The sequence below is a fragment of the Diuraphis noxia genome, unplaced genomic scaffold (assembly GCF_037042655.1).
Source record: "Diuraphis noxia isolate RWA-SAM2 unplaced genomic scaffold, SU_Dnox_SAM2 contig0002, whole genome shotgun sequence".
In the NCBI taxonomy this organism is placed as follows: Eukaryota; Metazoa; Arthropoda; class Insecta; order Hemiptera; family Aphididae; genus Diuraphis; species Diuraphis noxia.
Genome location: NW_028301712.1, coordinates 64,794,067 through 64,816,931, shown reverse-complemented (window position 1 = coordinate 64,816,931; position 22,865 = coordinate 64,794,067). Strand labels below are relative to the sequence as shown.

The following is a 22,865-nucleotide window of genomic DNA, read 5'->3' as shown; positions in this document are numbered from 1 at the left end:
TTTTAAGCCTTTAAATATATTTTTTATATACTATATACTAAGTTTTCCTGATGAAAAAAAAAATATTGATCTACAGTCACATCCTGCGTTTAATGTATAATTATTGAAAATGATAATGTACAATTTGTATATTGTACATTTTAAGCATATTATAATATATTGAGTCTTAATACTTAAAATTTAAAAATATATTGTTTAAATGTATTTATAAAATATGTCACAATTTTTTAAGAAAAGGCAGATCAGAAAAAATATATTATATAATATTAAAAGACAAACAATTTAACAAAATTCAACAATACAAATGATAAACATACAAGTTTCATATAACTGGAGGAAACTCTGAATCATCATTTAAGTTAAATCGATCTTCGGATACATCAGTCAAACTGTCAACTCGATTTTCTGCATCTGTAATAAAAAATTTAAATTTATCCAACAATTATTATATTATATTATGTGATTGAATTTCTTGAAATTGTAATATAAAATGTAATATAATATTTTGTCTATATAAGTTTTTTGTTGTCTAATGAAAAATTCACAAATGTTATGAGTTGTTATGAAAAATACCTGACTGACTGGATGGAGGATGTCCCCTGAGGGCACCAGCATAACTTCCAACTGGATCTTTTTAGGTTTTATCATAAACACAAATACACACATAGATTACAGCAGGTTCATTTGAAGGACAGCAATTAAGAAAAAGAATCGAGCAGCAGAAAACAAAACCAACAACGGTGTCAGTCAAACCATGTTAAGAATAAGGATTAAAGCTGCATACTCACTCGCTACAGATAGTGTGTAATCCAAGCAGTCCTCAGACATATGATTAGTGTCTAACGCTACAACTGCAGGCCCAGTATCTGTTGCAAACAATTTTAGAAACTACCAGTCAACGACTCATAACAAATGTTAAATACTTGTAACAAATGGAATAAGTTGATCATTTAAACAATGTTTAGTAAAATATTCTAACTCATACATTTTAAAAAGATATTATATGAAATTTCACCAAAATAAAAGCAGATATTATATAGGACAATGTGATATTAATTTTAAAAGCCATACTTTTAAGTACTTCAAATTTGTACAGTTAATTTTTTACTGTTTGGTATGTTAACTGATGTAAGTTATGATAATCAAATATAATACTTATAGTTTTAAATGATGAAATAATTAAAATTATTGAGATCAAATTTACAAACCTAAATTTTTATCAATTGAGGATTCTGTCTTCAAGTTTTTATCTAACTTGGCTGTATTGACCTCTTTCAATTTGATTGGTTTAGGGCTGTCCACTACATCTAATTGGCCATCCAATCTAAGGAATAATTCAATATATAGATAGAAATGTATTACTTCAAATTTATAACAATAATTATATTAACACAAAGCATTAACAAACCTATGAGTACGCCAAAGAGTACATTCACCACCTTCTTCCATATCTAAATTATAAACATATAAATATCCATGGGATGAAGCAACCAGTAACCTTAAAACTTTGTCAACCCTGAAAATATTAAATCAAAAACAATTTCAAAATTATTTGTTTTCGGTGAATTGATCACTTACATCACAATAGTACAAATGTTTTTTAGTCCCTGAAATGGTAGATGGATTGAAGCTACTGCTCTTCCTTGGTTGAACACATCTGTTACTTGAGTCGGTAAATAATTAGCTGATGCAGTAACGGCTTTTGACAAAAATGACATCCAGCTTTGTTGTTCATCGGGCATTTGTGGACTACAAAGAATAAAAACATTTTATCATCATCAATTAAATACAATATTATTCATCAAAATGAATAATAAATTACATTTCTCTGGTGTCATCTAATTTGAACACATGCACTGTTTCAGTATTACTTGATGAACACAAGTACAATCCATCAATACTGAATGCCAAGCTACAAATACTGACACAACGCTTAACACCACGACGGAACTCATATAGTTTGGCACCATCAGAAATGTTGAACACTCTAATAACTGTGCCTCGTTCACTAGCCGTCGCTATTCTATTGCCCTGATGGCTAATGGCCATTGCTGCCAAAGGACTTTCATGAGCTGAGATCATGGACACAGATTGCTAAAATAAAATCCAATTAATTTTAACTCAAAAACATCAACATATAATATAAGATGATTACCAAATTTATGGCATCAAAAATTTGCACTTCACCGGTTGTACTTGAACCAGGATATGCTAAATAGCACATATCACTATTTGTAGACAGACAACAAAGTCCCGCTGGGTTAGGTGGAGTGTCTCTAATTGTGTGCAAAACCTTCATGTCATGTATATTATGTATATACAAAGATTCTTCTAGGCATACAACTAATCTCTGCGAAAAAAATTGAAAATAACTAATGTCATTACAGATGTCAGATACACTACTCAAAAGAAATAAACATTATACTCACGGCCCTGTTAAGTTTTACACCTAGAATAGTGTTTGAGTAGCTGTAGTTACATATTTCATTTCCTTTTTTAAAATGGCACACTCTTAACTTACGTGGCGACGACAAGCTGACCACTGCAACCAGGCTACTGCTGAAAAGTCTCTCCACAATGCAAATATCTTCAGATTCTGTCACAAGTTTAAATACAATTTTTATACAAGTTATTATTTCCATATTATTTAATTAGCTTTACCATTTTCATATATTTGGTCTAGATTATCAACGGAAGACAAAGAGTACAATCGATATCCAGTCTTTGTACCAACAGCAAGTGACCTACAACAAAAATTTTAAAAAAAACTATTAAAAGAATTATTCATATTTCATAATAGATTTTAGGATCAATATTTTCATACAAATAATGAATTATATGTACCTATATAAGTTATTCATGTAACAGATGTTTATTGCCACTATCAGTATTTATCATATAAATGGGGAATTCAATTTAAATGACATAATTGTAATTAAACTAATGCTTAAGTCATAATGGTAGCTCTTTATCGGGTGTTTTGATTTTAGTAGGTACTATAAGCACAAATAAAACTGATTTGAATGGTGGTCAGCTGAGGAAAATTATTCTACATACTATATGATGACCAGGTAAAGATAACTCAATCAATCACCTCATCTTTTTAAAATCAAATTACCAAAAGCATGGTTAATATTATTTACTCCTATCTAGTATTTATTGTTGTTAAATTCTCAAAAAAATGCTACCCAAAGAATTATTGTCTAAATAACAACAATAATAACATATTTAATAATTGTTATTAGTTGATAAAATATTTAAGTTTGAATTTTTAAAAAATATGATGAATGTGTTAAATAATCAGTATAGGCTGTTTTCTTTGAAGTTTTCACCTCAAAAATATTTAAATACATTTTAATTAAAAGGTTATAACAAGAATAGATACAGAAAATGTCAGTCTTATATAGTAATTTTTTATTACATTTTTTTCTGGAAAACTCTTTTCAGATCCTAAAATAAAGTATTATCTGTGTACATACAATCTATTATCTAGATGTTTTTGCTATATAGTTCATTCTGCGTAAAATCATGTCTTTTCCGAATCATTATTTACATTTTTGGGCTACCTAACAATCAGGCTTTGAGGTAACAGGAACGATTTATCATATAATATTGATATATTGTTTTAAAAATTTGTACCTATATAAAATAAATATAAAACAACATTTTTTTTGTGTCAGAAGGCTTGAACATATTAAAATACAAAATATATCAAAAGTTATTCTTTTAGTAAATTAAAATATAGTAAATATATTGAAGCATTTTAATCTGTAAAATTGATGAAGTTAAGTTTAAAATTTGACAAAATTAAATATTATATCAAGTATATATATTATATAACAACCACAGAACAACTATCTTCCATCCAATGATATTAATTTATTATTTTGTCTTATTAAAAAAATATTAATAGACATAGATAACAGAGATATGAAACTTAACGATTACGTATTAACGTAGGTATATTTTTATTTTGTATGGCAAACAATAGAAATTGCAATATATTTAAGCTATTTTTGTGCTAAAAGTCTTAAATTAATTACACCTACTCGATATTTTTGATGAAAATCTACCGAACGTCTGTTTATTAGTACAATATGAATAATGATCTAAAATACATTTAAAAATATAAATTACGGTCTCCACTCAAAATCGTTTTTTGTAAACAATGATTTACTAATTAATTCAAATTTACCACATCCATTTCAGCGATCATATAGCCAATGATAAGTTAAGTACATAGGTACAAATATAAACACCACAAAACTCACACTGTACTAATTAGAATTATGGGCAACCCTATTTATTTACTATCGGTTATAAAATATAGTAACATTATTAACTAATAATCAAATATAATTTCAACAGGTTATGAACTAAGATCAAGCGCACTTTGTATCCTTTAATCATACATTACCTAATTCAAAATTTGATTTTTGAAAGTTTTAAGTGCACTTAAAGATCGTAATTTCATAAACTGAAATAGTTATATATATTAATAAGACTTTTGGGCGGCAACACAAACTTCTTTTTATAAAAGGAATTTTAAGTCCACAATATTTTACTGCAGCTAAGTGCTAATTGTCAAGTGATTAGAAAATGTTGACGTATCTATATTAAAATTCGTACGAGTAGGTTCTGAGTTATTCAACTTTATTTAAAATTGATCATAATTCATAGTCCTTATTCCATAAAAATGGTTAAATAAACTAAAAAAATAAAATCTATGTAATTTTTAATCCAACGCTACTTTATTATACTCGTACAGTTTTCAATACATTTATATATTAATTAGGTAGTAAATTACCAAATTATTTTAATTTTCTAATCAGTAATCATCAAAGACGTTATTTTAAAACTAATATTATCCATACCACACTAAGTAACTCATAACCTTAAGTATAAAGTATATAATATATAATAATTATAATAAGTATATAGTAATTATAGTATATAATAATTTGAATTTTAAATTGTGTACGTACCTATTATACAGCAGAGCGTAATTTGTTAATGATGTTTCAAAATTAAGTTGAATCTAATATAATTTAATCTAGGTCGGTTACCTAAGATTCGATTCTGAATATATAATTATCCTTACAGTAGTTTACCAGAGTATATTTAGGTAAATTGCACAATTCAACAATTGTTCTTTCAATGTTATAAACCATATTAATCACATAATGCATTTTTCTGAATACATTGAAAAAAAAACCAATTTGTTTTGAAAGTATTTTGTTAATATTGACACGTGTATACCAAACAAAAAACCTTGCATCGTGATTATGAAATACCTCGCTACAAGTAACCTTGACAGATGCACACTGCACACTGCACACTGCACACTGCATACTGCATAGTGCACATTATAGTTGCACTTGCAGTATTAGCTATGCTTCTAGTCATATTTCATTATAGCAAGATAGTTATCCCTAGTTTATCAGACCTTGGTATTTAAAATGACGTATAAGGTAAACAATAAGTACTCAGCACTGCAGGTTTAAAACAATATGAACAAAATGACTAATACTAATTCCTAATTAACACTTTACTATAAGTTACAACTTTAAGTTATACATTTATAATACTCGTATTTAAAGTATGTGACACATTTTAGGTAGAATTGAACTATGAACCACGTATGATTACTACTACAAAAGTAGTTGCATAATATCCCTTCTATTCAAATATAATAACAAATAATATTTGTGTTCAGATGAGAAAAAATAAATAAATGTAAAATATTAAAGCCACGAAGAACAATATTTAAAAAAATTCAAAATGCGTGATGCAAGTCTATATGAATTTTAATTTAATTTATTTCAAGTAAATTGGTATACACGTTCATCATAAACGATTTAATTCTAGTCACTAATTCACTGTACTTACAATAAGCAGTAAAAATAGTAAGTATCTTATACAATATACATAAAAACAAGACAGCACATATACCATATCAATATATCATATTATATATATATATTTTATTTACATAATTATTTTCAAATTATAACGTGAAATTAATTTTAGTTTTTGTTAACATTTTAAATTTAAAAAAAAAATTTAATAATTTATTTGTAAATTGTATGACTAAAGAGGCCTTCATTTGGGAAACATTATTTTGTAAAGAAAATATAACTACCTGTACAGGCTGTACATAACCTGTGTGCCGAACACATGTTTAAAACAAATTATTACACAATGTTGGTATACTTTTTAAAATAAAATATTAAAATATACAAATATATTTTTAATTGAAATTTTCAAATCACCATTAACTATATATATATACATAATGAACCATAATATGATGGTTAATCAGCATAGTTTCCTAATAATAACAATAAATTCGTATCTTATAGTTTAAATTATGATGTTATTAGGAGTTGTGTTTTGTTTTTGAAAATTGAAATTTAATTGTTTTCAAAAATTGAATCTTTCATCATATTATGAAAGAATAAAAAATAACATAAACGGATATTTTATACCGGGTAGTTACAAATCAGAAAATTGAACGATTATTGAACGTTGATATTGTCAGCATTAGTTACATTGAAATTTGAAAGGAACAATTGAGCCATACATACATTCATATACTTATTTACATATAGATATAATAATATACAATATGTAAACATGCCTGCAGTTGTTATGTTTTAAACACGTTTTTTTTTTATTCATATAATTACGCAATTTTAAATTTTATTGGTTAAGGAGTATACAATATATTATGTTAAATGTGAACTGTAATGTCTGTATTCTGAAATACTTAATATCAATTAGGTATATTTATTTCAATTCATTTTTATAAACACTATAATTATTTTAATAAAATACATGTTTCAAAATCCACACAAATACTGTATTGTAGTGAATATACTACAGTCTACAATTGATTAGAATTTATCAATAATTTATAACACATAATTAGTACAAAATAATAAGATGAATTACAATATAGAAAACTGAAAATGGCTTCCGCTAAGTGATAAAATTATGTGGACAATAAAGAGTACAATCATCCAATATAATAATTATTATCATTGAATTTCTAAATCTCATCAAACATCGGCGTGTATATACCGATTAATCGACAGATAGCTACAATGACATACTATCATTGTTTACTTATTATTTAACAATAAATATACCCATGCGGAATGAATTGTTAAAACAAGAAAATTCATTATTAAGTATTAAAATCACGTAAGATTACGTTTTTGTTTTGTTTCTATTTGACACACGTATGCTGCTCAATAAAATCACGTCCTATTTATTATTTGAAAAATATATAATAGTAATAATAATAATCGCAGATCTCGTGGTAACTGATACGTTACCTTGTTGCCCTCTACTAGTATTTCTTTATTTTCAATAATTTTAAATAATTGTTTCAGCACTTCCTATATATGTATTTAAAGATAATATATTCAGACTAAATTATTTTGATAAAAGTTTTTTGTTACCTCGCAGTATTTAATCAATTTTACGGTTTTAAAATGTATATAATATGAACATTAATACACTAAAATGATAAATGTGTAGTATCATTTGCGCATGTTAAAGGTTATTATAATTATTATTATATTATTATTGCTATCATCAACGTCATAAATCATTTCCAAATAAACATATTTATGTATATAAATAAATATATAGGTCCATCGTTGTATAATGAATTGGTACCTACTACCTACATAAATAGGTTCATAGAAGTTTATTTCCAGTATATAGAATAACGTTTAACATAATGATTACATTGATAAATTAATTTTTTTCTTTACTTAAGTTTTCCTGATATTAATCAACTAAACTTAGGCATGTAGATATATCTAGATATTATAAATATTACAAGCTTTTAAATTATAGTTCATACATTTAATTTTGTTACATTACCAAGATCCTTAAAGACAGCTGTTGCGTATAATATCATACATTTGTTTATTATTATATCATGTGAGAAAACGATTAATAAAACACTTGTAATGAAATATTTTGCTCTTCGAACTGCATCAACAGCAATAGATATTAAAACATTAAATGAATAATAACTTAAATAACTGTATTCATAAGTTACTATATTAGAAATCAATATTATTTTTATATATAATGCACCCCTAAGATGTTGTTTGCCCCACCTGAAAATTTGGTCTGACTACGGGTCTGTTTTAAGATATTAGTAACTAATATTAATTAGCATATCAACATTTTATAATATGTACAACATTTTCAAATATTTCAAAAAAAACCATTGTTAAGAATTACTTACTATTCTTACTCCTTTATATATTTTAATAATTCAGAAATTCTGAATATAATAAAAACATATCATAATTTACAGTGAAAAATTTTGGTTCTCGTTTGAAAAAAAGAAGTTCGCACAATACCATAAGACACTACCTACTAATATGGTACAATAAATCTAAATAATAATTGAAAATAAACTTAAAAATGTCAAAAATATAGAATTTTAAAAATTCGTTATTAAACGAAAAAATGGAGATATCATGCTTGGAGAATCAATTTATGCATAATTTTAAAAAATTTGCCACGTTGAAAATGCTAATTTCACCATAGTAGATCCCTCGAATATGTTGTATATAATATTCTTGTATCTATAGGATTGTTCATTTATTTTAAACCTCTAAGGTCAACTGGTTAATTACATAACTATATGTAACAAGTCCTCCACACTCAAGTATATCATGAGAACCACTGAATAAAAATTTACAATTTAATGTGCAGCTGTATATTATGGCCGTGTATGAATCGAAGAGTAGTATATAACCCCACGCATAGAACAAAGTAGAGATATTTAGGGAAAGTATTATCATCGTCATTGTTTTATATACGTCATATTACCTACATAGTGACAATACAGACAAGGATATTAACAACACGAAAAAAGTATTGAAATTGCAAATTTATATAATAGGATGATAATAGCTGATGAAATTTAATAAATTGTATAGGTCCCAACGAGTCCATAGGCGCTAATAGACAAATTATTTTGGGGGGGGACTAAAGCCCCTCCTATAATATTTTCTAAAAATGATATATGCTCAGTACTAATTACTGACGTTTGAACTGGGAGGACTAAGTCCCCCCAAGCCCCCACCTATTTGCGCCAATGCCTACGACTGTTGATTATACAGTTAGTTATAACAATAAACAATATGAAATAATCTCATTAGTATTAAGTATGATTTTAATATTTATAAAAAAATAACTTGAAATTATATAATCGATGCAACAACGTTTTGCTCGCTCGCTGGTCGGCCGCAGTGTATATTTAATTTTAATTTATATATAATGTATTTTTTATGGGTATAATATTTATTGGTTGAGAGTTTGTAAAATTGCATAATTAGATAGGTCGCAAGGTAAGAAATGACTCATTGTAGAAAAAAAAAAATTGCTCAAATCATTATAATAACAATCATCAAACCTTGGGCTTATGAACCGTAACTTTGGGTGGCATGTAAGTAAAATAAGCAGCGATCATAATATTACACATTTTACAGTCTTGTCATATAGTTTTCATAATATAAAGATTAGAGTATAGACATAATATGTATCAGGTACATATTAAATAATACGTATGTACTAGGTACAATTATACTTACTAAGTATAATAATTAATTAAATGATCCTGGATCGAGTCAAGTGGTAAAAGCAAACAATTTTTTTCTGTTTTTGCAAACAACTGAAATTTAGGGAATTACTACATTTCAGAACATTCAATATCGTTATCGTAAAACACACGATTGTCGACGGATGTTGTGATAGTTGCAATGTAATATAATATAATACATAATTTATAACAGCACATAGATATTATTTTATTAAATATCATGATATATTGTTGTGTAATGATACTAATATCCTTCGCGCGCACTCAATTTGTAGGCGTGACAAAATTGACGATTTTTTTTGAAATTCATGTATAATATTATATACCTACAATAATTCATCAGTATTATTTATATATATATATATTATAGTATAAAGCATATATAATATCATGTTCAAAATCGTACTTGCTCAACACTTTTTTACCAGCGGTACCAAAACTGAAATATTTGAGTTCCGGAGTACCGTTCGACATTAAATATAGTACCGATAAGTATATGTGCGTGCGATACGCCGAATCACGATATCGCGACGACGAAATTCGATTTTTTTTTTTTAGCACATCTTCACTTCAAACTCCCGTTAATATAATCGGAAATTGTATAAACGCCACGTATAATTAGGTAGGTATTCAAATGAATTATGTGAGCTTTAAAAAAAAAAAAAAATACAACCGGAAAACGGAAGTACAATTATTCCGTACACTATTATTATATGTTATAATTTAAAATAATAATAATATGGAATCACAACGACACGACGACAATATTATGACATCACTACCACAACAGTGCAGCTGTAGGTACCTACGGCGACGGCCGACTATATAGCGATCTTCGCGTCGAACTGCATAATATCGTTTAGCACGGTTTTGAGCACTTATTGACCATGGCAGCGGTGCGTCGACTGTTATACACGCGCGCTGCACACACCCACAAACACACTCACGCGCGCACAACCGGCACAGCGCTGGCGCGTATAACAACAACAACAACAGCTAACGGGCTCGTCTCTATTGTAAAATATCGTGGCCAATGACTAATGGCAGTTACAGAAACACGCGTGTCGTATGAGATAGGTCTCTAACATTAATTTAATTAATACCAAACACTCTCAACGCATTGTAAGTTATTTTCAAAATTATAATTGAGTAGAAAAAAAATTATTGTTGTCGTAACTCCGGTGAGCGTACGTCAGATCACCGCCGCAGACGCGTTAACACCAGGTCGTGTGCGCGGAAAGTGTCGTTGCCGTGGGGTTTCGCGAACACGGTGCGCCGTTTTTCTAGCCGCGGACCGAAGTTCGCGCGCGGAAATGTGCCTCGTAGAGATAGCGGCAGCAGACGGAAAAGAGGACCCAGTTAGCGCGACGAAAATGACCAGTTTACCCCCGAAACGGCAGTCACGATATTAATATTACAACAATGCACACGTTGGCCGATTTCCGATTATTTCGTTCGACCCGGGAAGAAACGAGGTCCGACCTAAGAGCGCGACATGACTGAAAATTTGTATTTCGGAGGAATAGATGGATTATTCCTGGAATGCCGATCGGAACCCGTGATGTGCGCTGTTGTGGTTGTCGTCGTTGTTATTGTTTTAACGACTGTCAAAATTATTATTACTATTAAACCGTCGTGGAGAATCACTTTCGCCCGCCGCCACCGCTCTGGCGCAAAACTTAACTTGACCTCCAACCATGACCTGGTTAAAGACGTAAACGAACGTGTAATTTATTTTGAACGCATTGCCCGTTGCGACCGGACCGCCTTGACGTTTAAAAATGGGTGAACAGCTGTAGCTGTCAGTCGCATTACATGTTTCAATGTTTGATATTAGTAATTTACTATTACATCATGTCATAATAATAAAATTTTCGAGCTAAGCGCACACGCTCCTAATTATAACGACGCATAGTTTGGTGTTGTCCGTTTGTCTTATAGTACATAAGTGGCAGTAACTAGGTACCTACTTTGCACGCACACTCCAATACTCATGTGTGTGTAAGAGTTGATATATTATATCATAAGTTATTGCATACGAGGTGTATAATCTAGCGACTGACAACACTAATTTTCACGGTCAATTTTTTTTAAATATATATATTGTCATTAGAAAAAATGTATGTTTATAATTATAATATTCCGAAAGATCAATCTATAATTATATATAACTAAATAATACGGATGCCGATTAATGTTTTTTTAATTAGATTAGGAAATTAGTATGGCCAGTTGAAATTGATAACTTGACGTAGATACACATACAAAGTAGATATTCAATATATGCAATCAGTTATTAATTATTATTGTTAACCTCTGTTGACTGTTACACATATTATAGTGTTAGTGTATCTATAACAACAGAATGCAGTTGTGACTATATTATATACTATACCCATCAGCTTAATAAGTTGTTCAAACAAATTTGTCACTGTAAACATACATTAATTGATTAGGGCGTTTCAATAACTGTATTATAAAACCCTGTTAAAAACAAGACTTAATTTATCGCAATTATTATAAATTTTATTTTATGTTTTAGTTTGGCCTATTTAAATACACCCTACATTTCTTACAACTGTAATTTTATCATTTCAGTGGATTCTGCCAACTAAATTAAGTTCAATGCACAATATTATTTTAAATCAATAACACTCATTATAGATAATAAGTAATTAGTTATAGTATAGGTAAATCACTAATTAGAAACAAAGATAAACAATTGGAATTCTTGAAGTTCTTAAAAAAAATAATAATAATAAAACAACAGTAATTAAAAATGATTATTAATTATATTCTCTGAAGATTTTTAATGTAATATAATGTATTAAACCAATATTGTTTTACATGAAGGTAAAATACATATATATATATATCGTATTCATGTATTATGAATATTTTGAACTTGTGTAATTTTTAATAAACTGTAATATTTACAAAAAAAAAAAATAGTTGATTAAGATTGATGTTCAATTATTTTTCAAATATCAAGGTACCATAAAGAAAAATGTACATAAAGAAAGTTTTACTTTAAAAAATTCATTTTTATATTATTATTATAAAGTTTTATACAAAGATAAAATACCTCATACAACACAAATACTAAGTAATATATATATATAATGCTAATAATAACTAACATTAATTTTGTACTGTAGTCCATAGATTTCAATAATTATCTAAATTACAAGAGTATTAATCCTTTTAAAATTTGATGATCATTAAAATTAAAATACGGGATGGTGCAGAATAATAGAACAAAAAAGAGAAAAACATTTTTAAGCTAAATACTATTTTTTTTTATTAAATATATGAAATACAGTCTGTTTTTTTTTAAATTCAATTTATAAAATATATTTTAAACATTGATATATACTAATACAAATTAAAGGTGTCTACTAAAATGTATGTATAATTATGATTATTAATTTATAATTATATGCGTTTTAATAAAAACATACTAGTATAGAAGCCCAAAATTAACTAATTAAAGCAAAAATAGAAATCTAAAATTGTAGAACTCAATTAAAAAAATCCTTTGTTTAATAGTTTTTTTAAGTGATAATTTAATCCATAATGAAAATATTTTTAAAAAAAGACATAATTTAAAACAAATAAAAATATATCTTAAGTGAATGTTTGTGTAAAAAAAGTGAACCATCAAATATGATTAAGTTTTCAGCATTGCATTTTCATTCAATAGATCCTTCATCGTGATCCTGTGAGTTCCTATTACCATTATCATTGTTTTCAAGTTGCCATTTATTGGATTCAGTAGTTGGTTCTGGTGGAGTTTTGGGTTTGTTATTAGCAATATGTTGTGGATCTTCTCCACTTCCACCGGAATAACGTTTTCTATATTCTTTCGAGGAATTTTTAGATCCACTACGACTCTTACTTCGGCTACGACTACGACGATTTGGTGAACCAGAGTAACTGCGCCTATCATAGTGTCTATTTCTATCATATTGTCTGGGTCTGTAATGGAAGAATCTTTGCCTTCCACCACCTCTTTGTCCTCTATTATTCCAGTTATTATTATAGTTATTATAATTTTGTCTGTGAACATATCCTCCACGATGTTGGAAACCACGATTCTGAAAACCACGATTATGATGATTTTGATTTTGAAAACGTGGTTTATAGTATGTGCCACGGTTACGATTATTATAGTATGGGTTGCGATTACGATGATGTATGGAACGAGAGCGTGAACGTGAACGAGAGTATGAACGCGAAGATGAACGAGAACGATTTGAACGTGAAGAAGAATAACGTCGATGTCTAGGATATGATCCTGAACGACTCCTGGTTTTAGATTTTGAAGTCTCTTTGGGCTTCTTTTTAAAAGGAGACTGACTGGAACGACCTCCAGAACTTCTACTTCTTGAGTAATTTATGCGCCTCTTAGATGCTGATCGGGAACGTGATCTTTGCTTGTTATTAGGGCTTAAATAAGATTGCTTTTGTTGAAACTCCATATTATTCATAGTATTTTCAGAAACTGGATGAGCTGACGGAGGTGGAATAAAATATCCTTTGCTGTTATCATACATAGTAGGAAATGTATGCTCGGTATTATTAGTCTCATTATTATTAGATGGCTGTGTTCTCATTAACTCATGATTTGTAGACAGCACACGATTATTGTCCCAACAATAAGGTACACTATCAGTTGTCTCCTTTTTCTTGACCTTAGTGTAAGTTGTAGTAGTAGTAGGTAGTTGCATTTTAAACTTAGGTGTTGGTATTAGTGATGGATCTTCATCGTACTTGTATGTATTAGGCATTTCTACAACTTCACTAGCTTTAAACACTTCTGGTGGTTCATTATCCTTATCAATAACATTTTGATCATTGGATTTATCTTGTTTCACATATTTCTTAAAGAATATGTTTTCTTTTAAACTTGATAAATTTGATTTAACACTCTCCGGATCAGGGAGACTAGATTTTTGAACAACTTGCTGTTCGGTATCAAAGGATTGTTCAATGAATTTGTGTTTTTTTGATTTATTTTTTTTATGATGATGTTCCTGATGATCTTTAGCACTTTTTTGTTTATTTTTAGAATCTTTTTTCTTGTGCTTATGAGACTTCTTTTTATCTTTAGATTTTTTCATTTTCTTATCTGTTTTTTTTTCTTCATTTTTTAAGGCATAAGCATCTTGTAATAATTTTTGAATATTGATTCCAATTTGCTTACTTTTCTTAATTTTATTTGATTGACTTAAGAGTAATAACTTTTGTATTCTTCCTTCAATATCACTTTCTTTTTCTGAATTCAGTAGCTGAGATTGAGAATGGTCGGTTGCAATAAATGAGGGATTACAGGGTAGTCCACCTCCATTTGTACTACTTCCATCCATCATAGCTAAGCGTTTACTAAATGGTGATAAAGACCTTTCTTTTTCTATTTTTTGTGAATCATTGCCAGATGATCCATCACTTGAACTATCAGAAGAGGATGTGTGATCAGAGTCACTATCAGAAGAACTAATACTTTCATCATCTGAAGAACTTCCTGAACTTGAACTATCAGTTGAACTGCTATTGCTATTATTAGAACTGCTGCTACTACTTGCAGATTTTTCTAAATCAGTATCGTTCTTTTTTTTTGGTAAACTGTCAAATGTATTTATAGGAATTGCTCTTCCAACTAAGAGAGTAGACTTAAGATATTCGATAGATGCTTTTGCTTCATCATGATCAGGTATTACCTGCAAGCATTCTTCATAATATTGTAAAGCTTCTTCTAATTTATTTTGTGATTCTAAGGTCCTAGCATATCCCATTAGAGTTTCACCAAGGTACTTACGACCATTTACATGTTTTGGATTAATTTTCAATGCAGATTTCAGATCTTCAATTGCTTTTTGAAAACGACTTAGATTGGCATATAAAGCACCTCTAGCTACATAAGCTTCAACATTTAAAGAATCTATGGTCAATGCCTTATTTAAACATAAAAATGCTTCTGAGTGTTGCCCAGCTTTAAAAAATTTAATTCCATCCGAGACACTTTGAATAGCCCATTGAGCAGATTGAACTTTACGAAGCTCTAATGCAATTTCTTTCTCAGGAAAGCTCCCTGACAAAGCTGGTAGAATTGAATATCTATCATCAGACAACCCTGTTATCAACTCCAGGTTACATGTATTTGACGGGTTTTTAAATCCTGTAGAATTTTGTAACATTGAGTTATACGATTCACCATTTTTGCCAGCATGAAACAATTTAAATGTTTGAGGACAATTCTCCATGTTAAATAAGCCGAGTAAGTCTTTATACTTCTTGTGACATTTAACTCCTTTTATTCCACAAACTAATTTACAAGCTTCAGGTACAACCTCCAGTACTTCACAACACAAGTTGTCACCAATACTTAGACCAGGAATAGATGCTTGACAGAAACCGCGCACATTAATATCAGAAACACACCTTATAGGTTCAGTATAAGTGCATAATACCTTTAAAATTAATCCAGAGACAGTTTTTGAGGATATTGAAGTAATTATGATTTCACCTTCTGAGAGTTCATTTAAGAAATGTTTTAACTTTGTTTCTTTGTTGACATATCCGAACACTTCATATGGTGGCATTACAGTAAATGAGTTTATTTCAAAGTCTTCACATTGTTTTTGCTTATTGTTAGCCAACAAATCAACACTAAAAAATGCTCTAGAATTATTTGCAATAAACTTATGGAGTTTCAATTGTTTTTCATTATCCAAATCATTTGTAATACTATGTCCATTTGCATAAGCAGGGAAACTTATGGTAGAAAGTCCAGTAAGATCTCCAACTTCACCTAATTCACTTCTTAATGCTTCATGTAAATTAGGTCCATGAAATTGAATGGCAGTATAAAGCAAATCTTGGTCCAGTTCGACTTCCATTTTTATCTGAAAATAAAATCCAAATTAGATTATTAAAAAAAAAATTCAAAATTAACTAATGGTGTTTATATATACAATTATTTTTTTATGAAAATAAACATCTAAAAATAAAGTTAAATACAGAGTTAAGTAGAATAATAATTATTATTTAATTAAGCAAGGCTATATTATTTATTGATGCATGATACATATTTTAATATTTATGTAACTAATAAAAGGCCAAAAGTTGATCAACAAGATAAAAAACAAAATCATAAAATTATGATGGGTGCCTACATACAATTTTAGAAAGAATATTATATGAAAAATATTAGGAGCTGCTGAACTTTATTGTATTATGACACAAAACCATGGTAACAGCTTTCTTAAATTGATTTGTATAAATTGAACTAAATTAAAAACCATGCTTGACAAATTTCAAAAAGTTTCCAAGACAAAATTTAATAAGTAACTTTGTATTATGGTATTTTTCACTTCAGTTTAAATCAAGAGTTTAGATATAGTTGTATTATTGTTGTTGATCAGCTTTGCCTTACAGATATTAAATACTAAAAATGTAATACAAATTCCAACATTTTAATCTATTTGTTTATTATTGGTTAGATTAGATGTAAGATAAAATTCTATAAAAAATAAAAATAGGTACTTAAACTGTTGTTTACCTGGAATATTCTCAGTAATAACGATGAAGTGAATAATAATTTTTTTTACGTAGATTTGATTACAACCGAAAACTTGGCACTAATAAAATAATTATCCAAAATCATATTTTTGAAAAAAACACGAAACCACAAAACCATGTTCGTTAAAATTCTAAAAAAAATATAATTTCGAAAAAAAAGTTCATCACAATTGTAATATCTCTAGATTAAACTCAAGTGAAAAATGTTAAATTAATTTCACTAATTTCCATTCTAAGTGGATAATACATTGAAATTAATATGTACCTATAAATAATATTACCTTATTTTATATTTTATTTTATAAACTTAACATGAATTTATATCAATTTTTGGATTAAAAAGTAATATAACAAAAAAAAAACAGCCTTATAAATTCAATACAAATTTGTATGGTCTATACCCTTAGTCAATCATAATAAATACAACAGTTTTAATATTTGCTACCATGGTTACGTGACAATATTTTGAGTAAAGTACTTTAGAAGCAAATTAACTTTTAATAAATACATACCCAAAATCGTAATAAATCAACTAATATATTATTTTAAAATTTAGGTTCGTAATTAAATTTAAAATAATGCAACTTTAGGTACACAAATTAAACCTTAAGTTAATATGAAAAATGTGTACTTTTAAACATACATAAAAAAAAAAAATAATTTTAAAATATAAAATTTATTATGGTGTGAATAAACTCATTTTTTTTAAGAAATTGATAAATTCTCATGATAACTTAATTACCGAAGAGAAAATTCAGTTACTCAAAAAATAAAAATAAATAAAGGCATATAAGTGTAATCGCATTGATGACTATCTATCACTCAATTTAATTTAATAAACTCAGACTTAAAATATTTTATACCTGATAAAAAAAATTGGGATAAATGTAAATTAATTTAGCCTTTAAAAAATGTAAAGATAATTAGAATTAATAAAATGTAAAAATACATAATTTATTATGTAAAAATACATTTTACCTAATATGTACCTAAATGATTAAATTTTAAATTTGCAGGACAACTGTTTCTATTGGTCAAACTCCAAAAATTCTAGACATATAGCATACCTACTTATAAAAATTGTTTACAACAATATATTTGAGAATGTATAATATCTAAGTCTTATTAGGTATATAAAATATATTTTTTTTAAACTATATAACTGAATATGTTAAGTTAGTTGATATTCTAATTCAGATTAATGAATATATTAGCAGCTAATGCAAATGTTTATTTAATTATTCAATACTTTAAATAAGATAAATACAATACATACTCAAACATCTAATCTTTTCGCTCAGGTACACAACAATAACTTTTTAATTTAATCAATGGAAAATAAGGTTTATAATATAATATTATAGGTAACATAGTATCAAAATATTAGAAGCAATATTTTAAGGCGAGTATCCATGGTAACACTATTATATGCATGAATGAAACAATTTATAATATTTAATATATCAATCGTTAACATACAATATACAGTATACGATACATTAAGTTATATTTACAGTAGATTTATGTATAATTTGATTTAAATTCGAAATTAAACTACCTACTTAATTTAAAATGAAACATGGTGTAATACCATCTAAATTATAGTCAAAAATATTAATTGAATGTTTACTTGTACAGTACATAGGAAAAATTAAAATTAAATAAAAAATAAGTAGTATAAATTATTGTAGTGTATAAATTACTCTGCAGTCAACAAATTCAAATTAATTGTTGTTTATTGCAAACAAAATAAAATAAATTAGAATTAAGTAGTAGCAAATTAATTGTATTATGTGAAGTGACTTTTTTTTTAGTATTAATCATTTTACATAAACAATAATTAGAATTAAAATCACAATTTTTGTTAAAATTTAAATAGGTATACCTATTCTTTATTAAAAAGTAATCATCTATTACAAATTGTTTTAACACTATATTTATAATTAACTGATCGCAAAACATAATAATATGTATGTTTAAAAATACAATAACATACTTAATAGCATAACAATAGGAAGAGCGAATTTAATTAATAAGTCAGTATCTATAGTCAAATAAAACTTAAGCAAATAAATCATGAATATAAAGTGGACATTCATGAGAACTACACATTTTGTATACATCGCATGTATAATGTTTAGTATGACGCACAACGGTGTTCAAAATGACGCATTTTACAATGTACATTTGTATCTTTGAATTACATACATTGTACCAGACAAAAAAATATATAATGCATCGTTAGCCGTTACAGTAACTCGTGTTAATCATTGTATAATATGGATTATGGAGGACAATAACAACTGTTGGGTCTTAACGACAAAATAAGCACATAGTGGCGGGACAGATAATAAGCAGCAGCGCTAAGTCGCGCAATTATACTTGGAAGTAACATTTACTTACGTGCTGTCTTGGTTAAAGTTGATAAAGTACAGGCGTTCGTTCAGATCAGAATTTGAGAGGTTCATTTAGCCTGAAACATAGCGAAAGGTTTGTGATGTGTTCGTGCGACAAGAACGCGGGAGGTGGGTGAGCTCAAGAGTGAGGGGTGGGGAGGTTGACATTAAGAGTGTAAACACGAATTGTTATTTATTTTTTCCCGAATCGACCAGGCGAACAGGACGCCGCTGGGACGGGAATAATAGGATTTAAACCGATCGTGAATTACTGCGCATGACCTTGAGCGGTTATTGACGAATTCTGTCGTCTAGCGAACAACGAGCGCGCAACTAACGTTTTTCCCTAATAACTCACCAGTGATTCATGAATCTGTTGCCAAGATTATGCGAGTTGAAACCGCACGCGCACTATGTATATGTGCAGACGACCAGTCTCGTCGTGCAGCAAACGCACAGCAACGATGATAAAAAATATTTCTGTTCAAAACACGGTTATAGCCAAAAAACACTGTCAATTGGTGATCACACAAAACGTGACCGAGTGCGAGAAGAACAATAGAGAACAGCCAGCAATCAGCATAGGCTCGTCATTCAATAGTCGATACACCGCAGACGGCCCAACAAGAACGACGAACAAAAACAGTACAATAGAAATAGAGTCGGCGCACAAAATGGTCATACACATGGGTACAGTGCAGACAACTGTAAGTGCATTATGATAGGCGGTGTGACCGCCGCAGGTTTTTCAAAAACCACAATTTCGCCTATTCCTTTAAATCACGAAATGGCGCTTACGAGTTACGATTAGATTATTGTAAATCATAATATTATTTAAAATGTAAGCATTAAATTGAGTACTCCGATGCAGGCTGCAGCTGCTGGAATTTAGGCTTTTAGTTGCATATGAAAATTTGTCAGCATATCGATTTTTTGTTTTGCTTTTGGCCAACTTGTGATTGGTCTTAAGTGTTTGTATTATATTGTATTTACTATTTTTTAATGAACGGTAATTTTATTAAATCGAATATATATATATATATATATTCACGTTGGTAATAGATCAGAATTCAGATCTTGTCTTATTCTGTGTTCAGAATCTGAACTGAACTTCAGATTAAAAGTTGCTGTTTGATTAAAAAAAAAAGTTATTAGAAGAATTGTGATTGGAATAAAAAAATGTTGGGAGAAATGGTGGCGTCCTAGACTCCATATTATAATAAATAATAACAATAATCTGTGCCCTGGCCATATGGGGATCTCCGGTAACGAAACTGCAGACTCACTGGCTAAATCGACAGCCTCCTTATGCTGTCCCCCAACCAGCACAATACCCTGATCTGACTTTTGCCCAATGCTAAAATAATACTGTTGTTAAATTATGGCTCAGATACTGGGAAGGTCTTCCGTTTTCCCACTTATTTTGCCACTTGGACATTGCGCCATCCATTTCTCCTCTTCCTTGGTTTGATAAATCTAAACTATCTCGCAAGAATATTTCCTCTTTCTCTCGTCTCCACTTCGGACACACCTTACTACCTCTTCGTACTCATTTAAGCTCAGCCTAAATGATTCCCCCCTCTGGCCCTTTGCAACCGCCAATCCACCATCGTCACTTGCAATATCACTCGCATCCTTTTAACTGCCCATATATCTTCTCCCAACGCAAAAGCTTTCTCTCCTTAATTAATTTTCTAAATATTCCAGCCAATCCTCAATCTATCCTTTCCTGCAATTCTCAATCTGTTATTTTATTCACACTTAATTTATTCAACCAAGCTGGTTCTATAATTTAAATTAAAAACATAATAATTAATAATAATGTTTTTCTAATTTAATAGGTATTATATTTTTATTTTTATCGTCGAAACTAATAGTTCTCACCAAGTTTCTTAAATAAAGTAAAAAATAAAATAATATTATTATAGCTGCGCTGCACATGCACATGAGTGACATAACGATGCATATTTTATTTATTTTAAATTTTTACCAATTCGTTATTTAAGACATAGTTCTTCGGCAATTAATTATCAATTATATTGAGCGGGTAACGATTAGTCAATGGCCCCATGGATAGTCTGATTACACGCTTGACTACTTGAAGTTTAGATTAGTAAGCCCAGTCGCTATAGTTATAGTCATTAGCCATTAAAATCCTTATTTGCAGTAGCTCGCTGGTGTGTCAATTGGCTAGCTTGGTATTAGCGACACTAGAATAGAAGTAAAAGGCCAGCCGCCAACATACAAATTTAGTAATCGGCTCTTTAGTCTGTAGCTTTCAACATTCAGCATACTATTGTGCGTTTGAGTTTCTTTATCCTCTCGTAGACCTTAATGGCTTAATATTTAATTTCTATTTATTTTCTATTTAATTTTTTTAACTCCCTTTAAATTCGAATTATCGTGACTTGATTATTAATTTATTATATATCAAAGTACATTATAAAACAACAAAAGAATCTCCCCACAGACACCAATACGAATATGTGACAATACTATGATGCTATAAAAGTACGGCAATGGTAATATTAAAGACCAAAGTCCTAAGTTCAAACTGTAGAGTATGGTCCAAACACTCAATACTACAAACCAATGATATGATTCAGATTCAAGTAGCTATTTATGAGTATTGTGTTTTGTGTACCTATAATAGTTCAAGACGACGAACATCATGACAAAATGTATGATGTTAATAAGCTACAATTATATTTTGTCACGATGTATACCGCGCATGTGAGTGTACATAAATATATAATATTATAAACTAAACATATGACTGTATTCATTGACTTATCTATACTCATTACTCATCATAATTCATTGTAAAGAATAAAGATTAAAGTCCATGGAGTGATTAGTTCGACAAAAAAATACTGCGTAGAAAAAATATATAACTTCTGAACTCCATTGTAGTCATTGTACCTATTGTTATTTGCTATAGTTAAGTTATCTCTATAGTTAAGAAAATTCGATGTAAGTTGGTACAAGATCCATATTATCGCTATATCGTATTTCAGGAGAATTTATTGTTCCCATCATCACGACTGCTTAACCTACTATATAGATACTATAGTATCTATATCCGTGCTTAAAACGAACATCAATAATAATATTATTATCATAAGCAAAAAAAAATTGATAATAAATCAAAAGATTTAAAAAAATTTTCAAATATTCATTATTCAGTTCTGACTTTTAAATTCGGATGCGTCTTCAAAAGATAAAATGAAATAAGCGCATAAAAGTAAAAAACT

The 22,865-nt window shown here is 28.8% G+C and overlaps 2 protein-coding genes across 3 annotated transcripts; both read right to left on the bottom strand.

The window, feature by feature from the left end:
• Window positions 1–71: 71 nt before the first annotated feature.
• LOC107167074 (WD repeat domain phosphoinositide-interacting protein 2-like) lies at window positions 72–10,249 on the bottom strand. 2 transcript variants are annotated; one of them, XM_015515983.2, is made up of 11 exons: window positions 10,041–10,249; window positions 2,662–2,744; window positions 2,430–2,596; window positions 2,156–2,350; window positions 1,823–2,094; window positions 1,579–1,749; window positions 1,409–1,516; window positions 1,209–1,324; window positions 789–866; window positions 574–630; window positions 72–411 (listed from the first exon to the last, which is right to left on the bottom strand). In XM_015515983.2, exons 1-11 carry the CDS (start codon window positions 10,106–10,108, stop codon window positions 323–325), a joined length of 1,404 nt encoding a protein of 467 aa, XP_015371469.1. In that variant the 5' UTR covers window positions 10,109–10,249; the 3' UTR covers window positions 72–322. The 2 variants fall into 2 exon arrangements, with proteins under 2 accessions (XP_015371469.1, XP_015371484.1); XM_015515998.2 differs by lacking the exons at window positions 574–630; window positions 789–866.
• A 1,889-nt stretch (window positions 10,250–12,138) lies between these two features.
• On the bottom strand, window positions 12,139–20,057 carry LOC149058788 (uncharacterized). The gene is made up of 3 exons (XM_015515967.2): window positions 19,970–20,057; window positions 19,619–19,688; window positions 12,139–16,539 (listed from the first exon to the last, which is right to left on the bottom strand). The coding sequence occupies exon 3, from the start codon at window positions 16,531–16,533 to the stop codon at window positions 13,327–13,329; it is 3,207 nt and encodes a 1,068-aa protein (XP_015371453.1). The 5' UTR covers window positions 16,534–16,539; window positions 19,619–19,688; window positions 19,970–20,057; the 3' UTR covers window positions 12,139–13,326.
• Window positions 20,058–22,865: the final 2,808 nt, after the last annotated feature.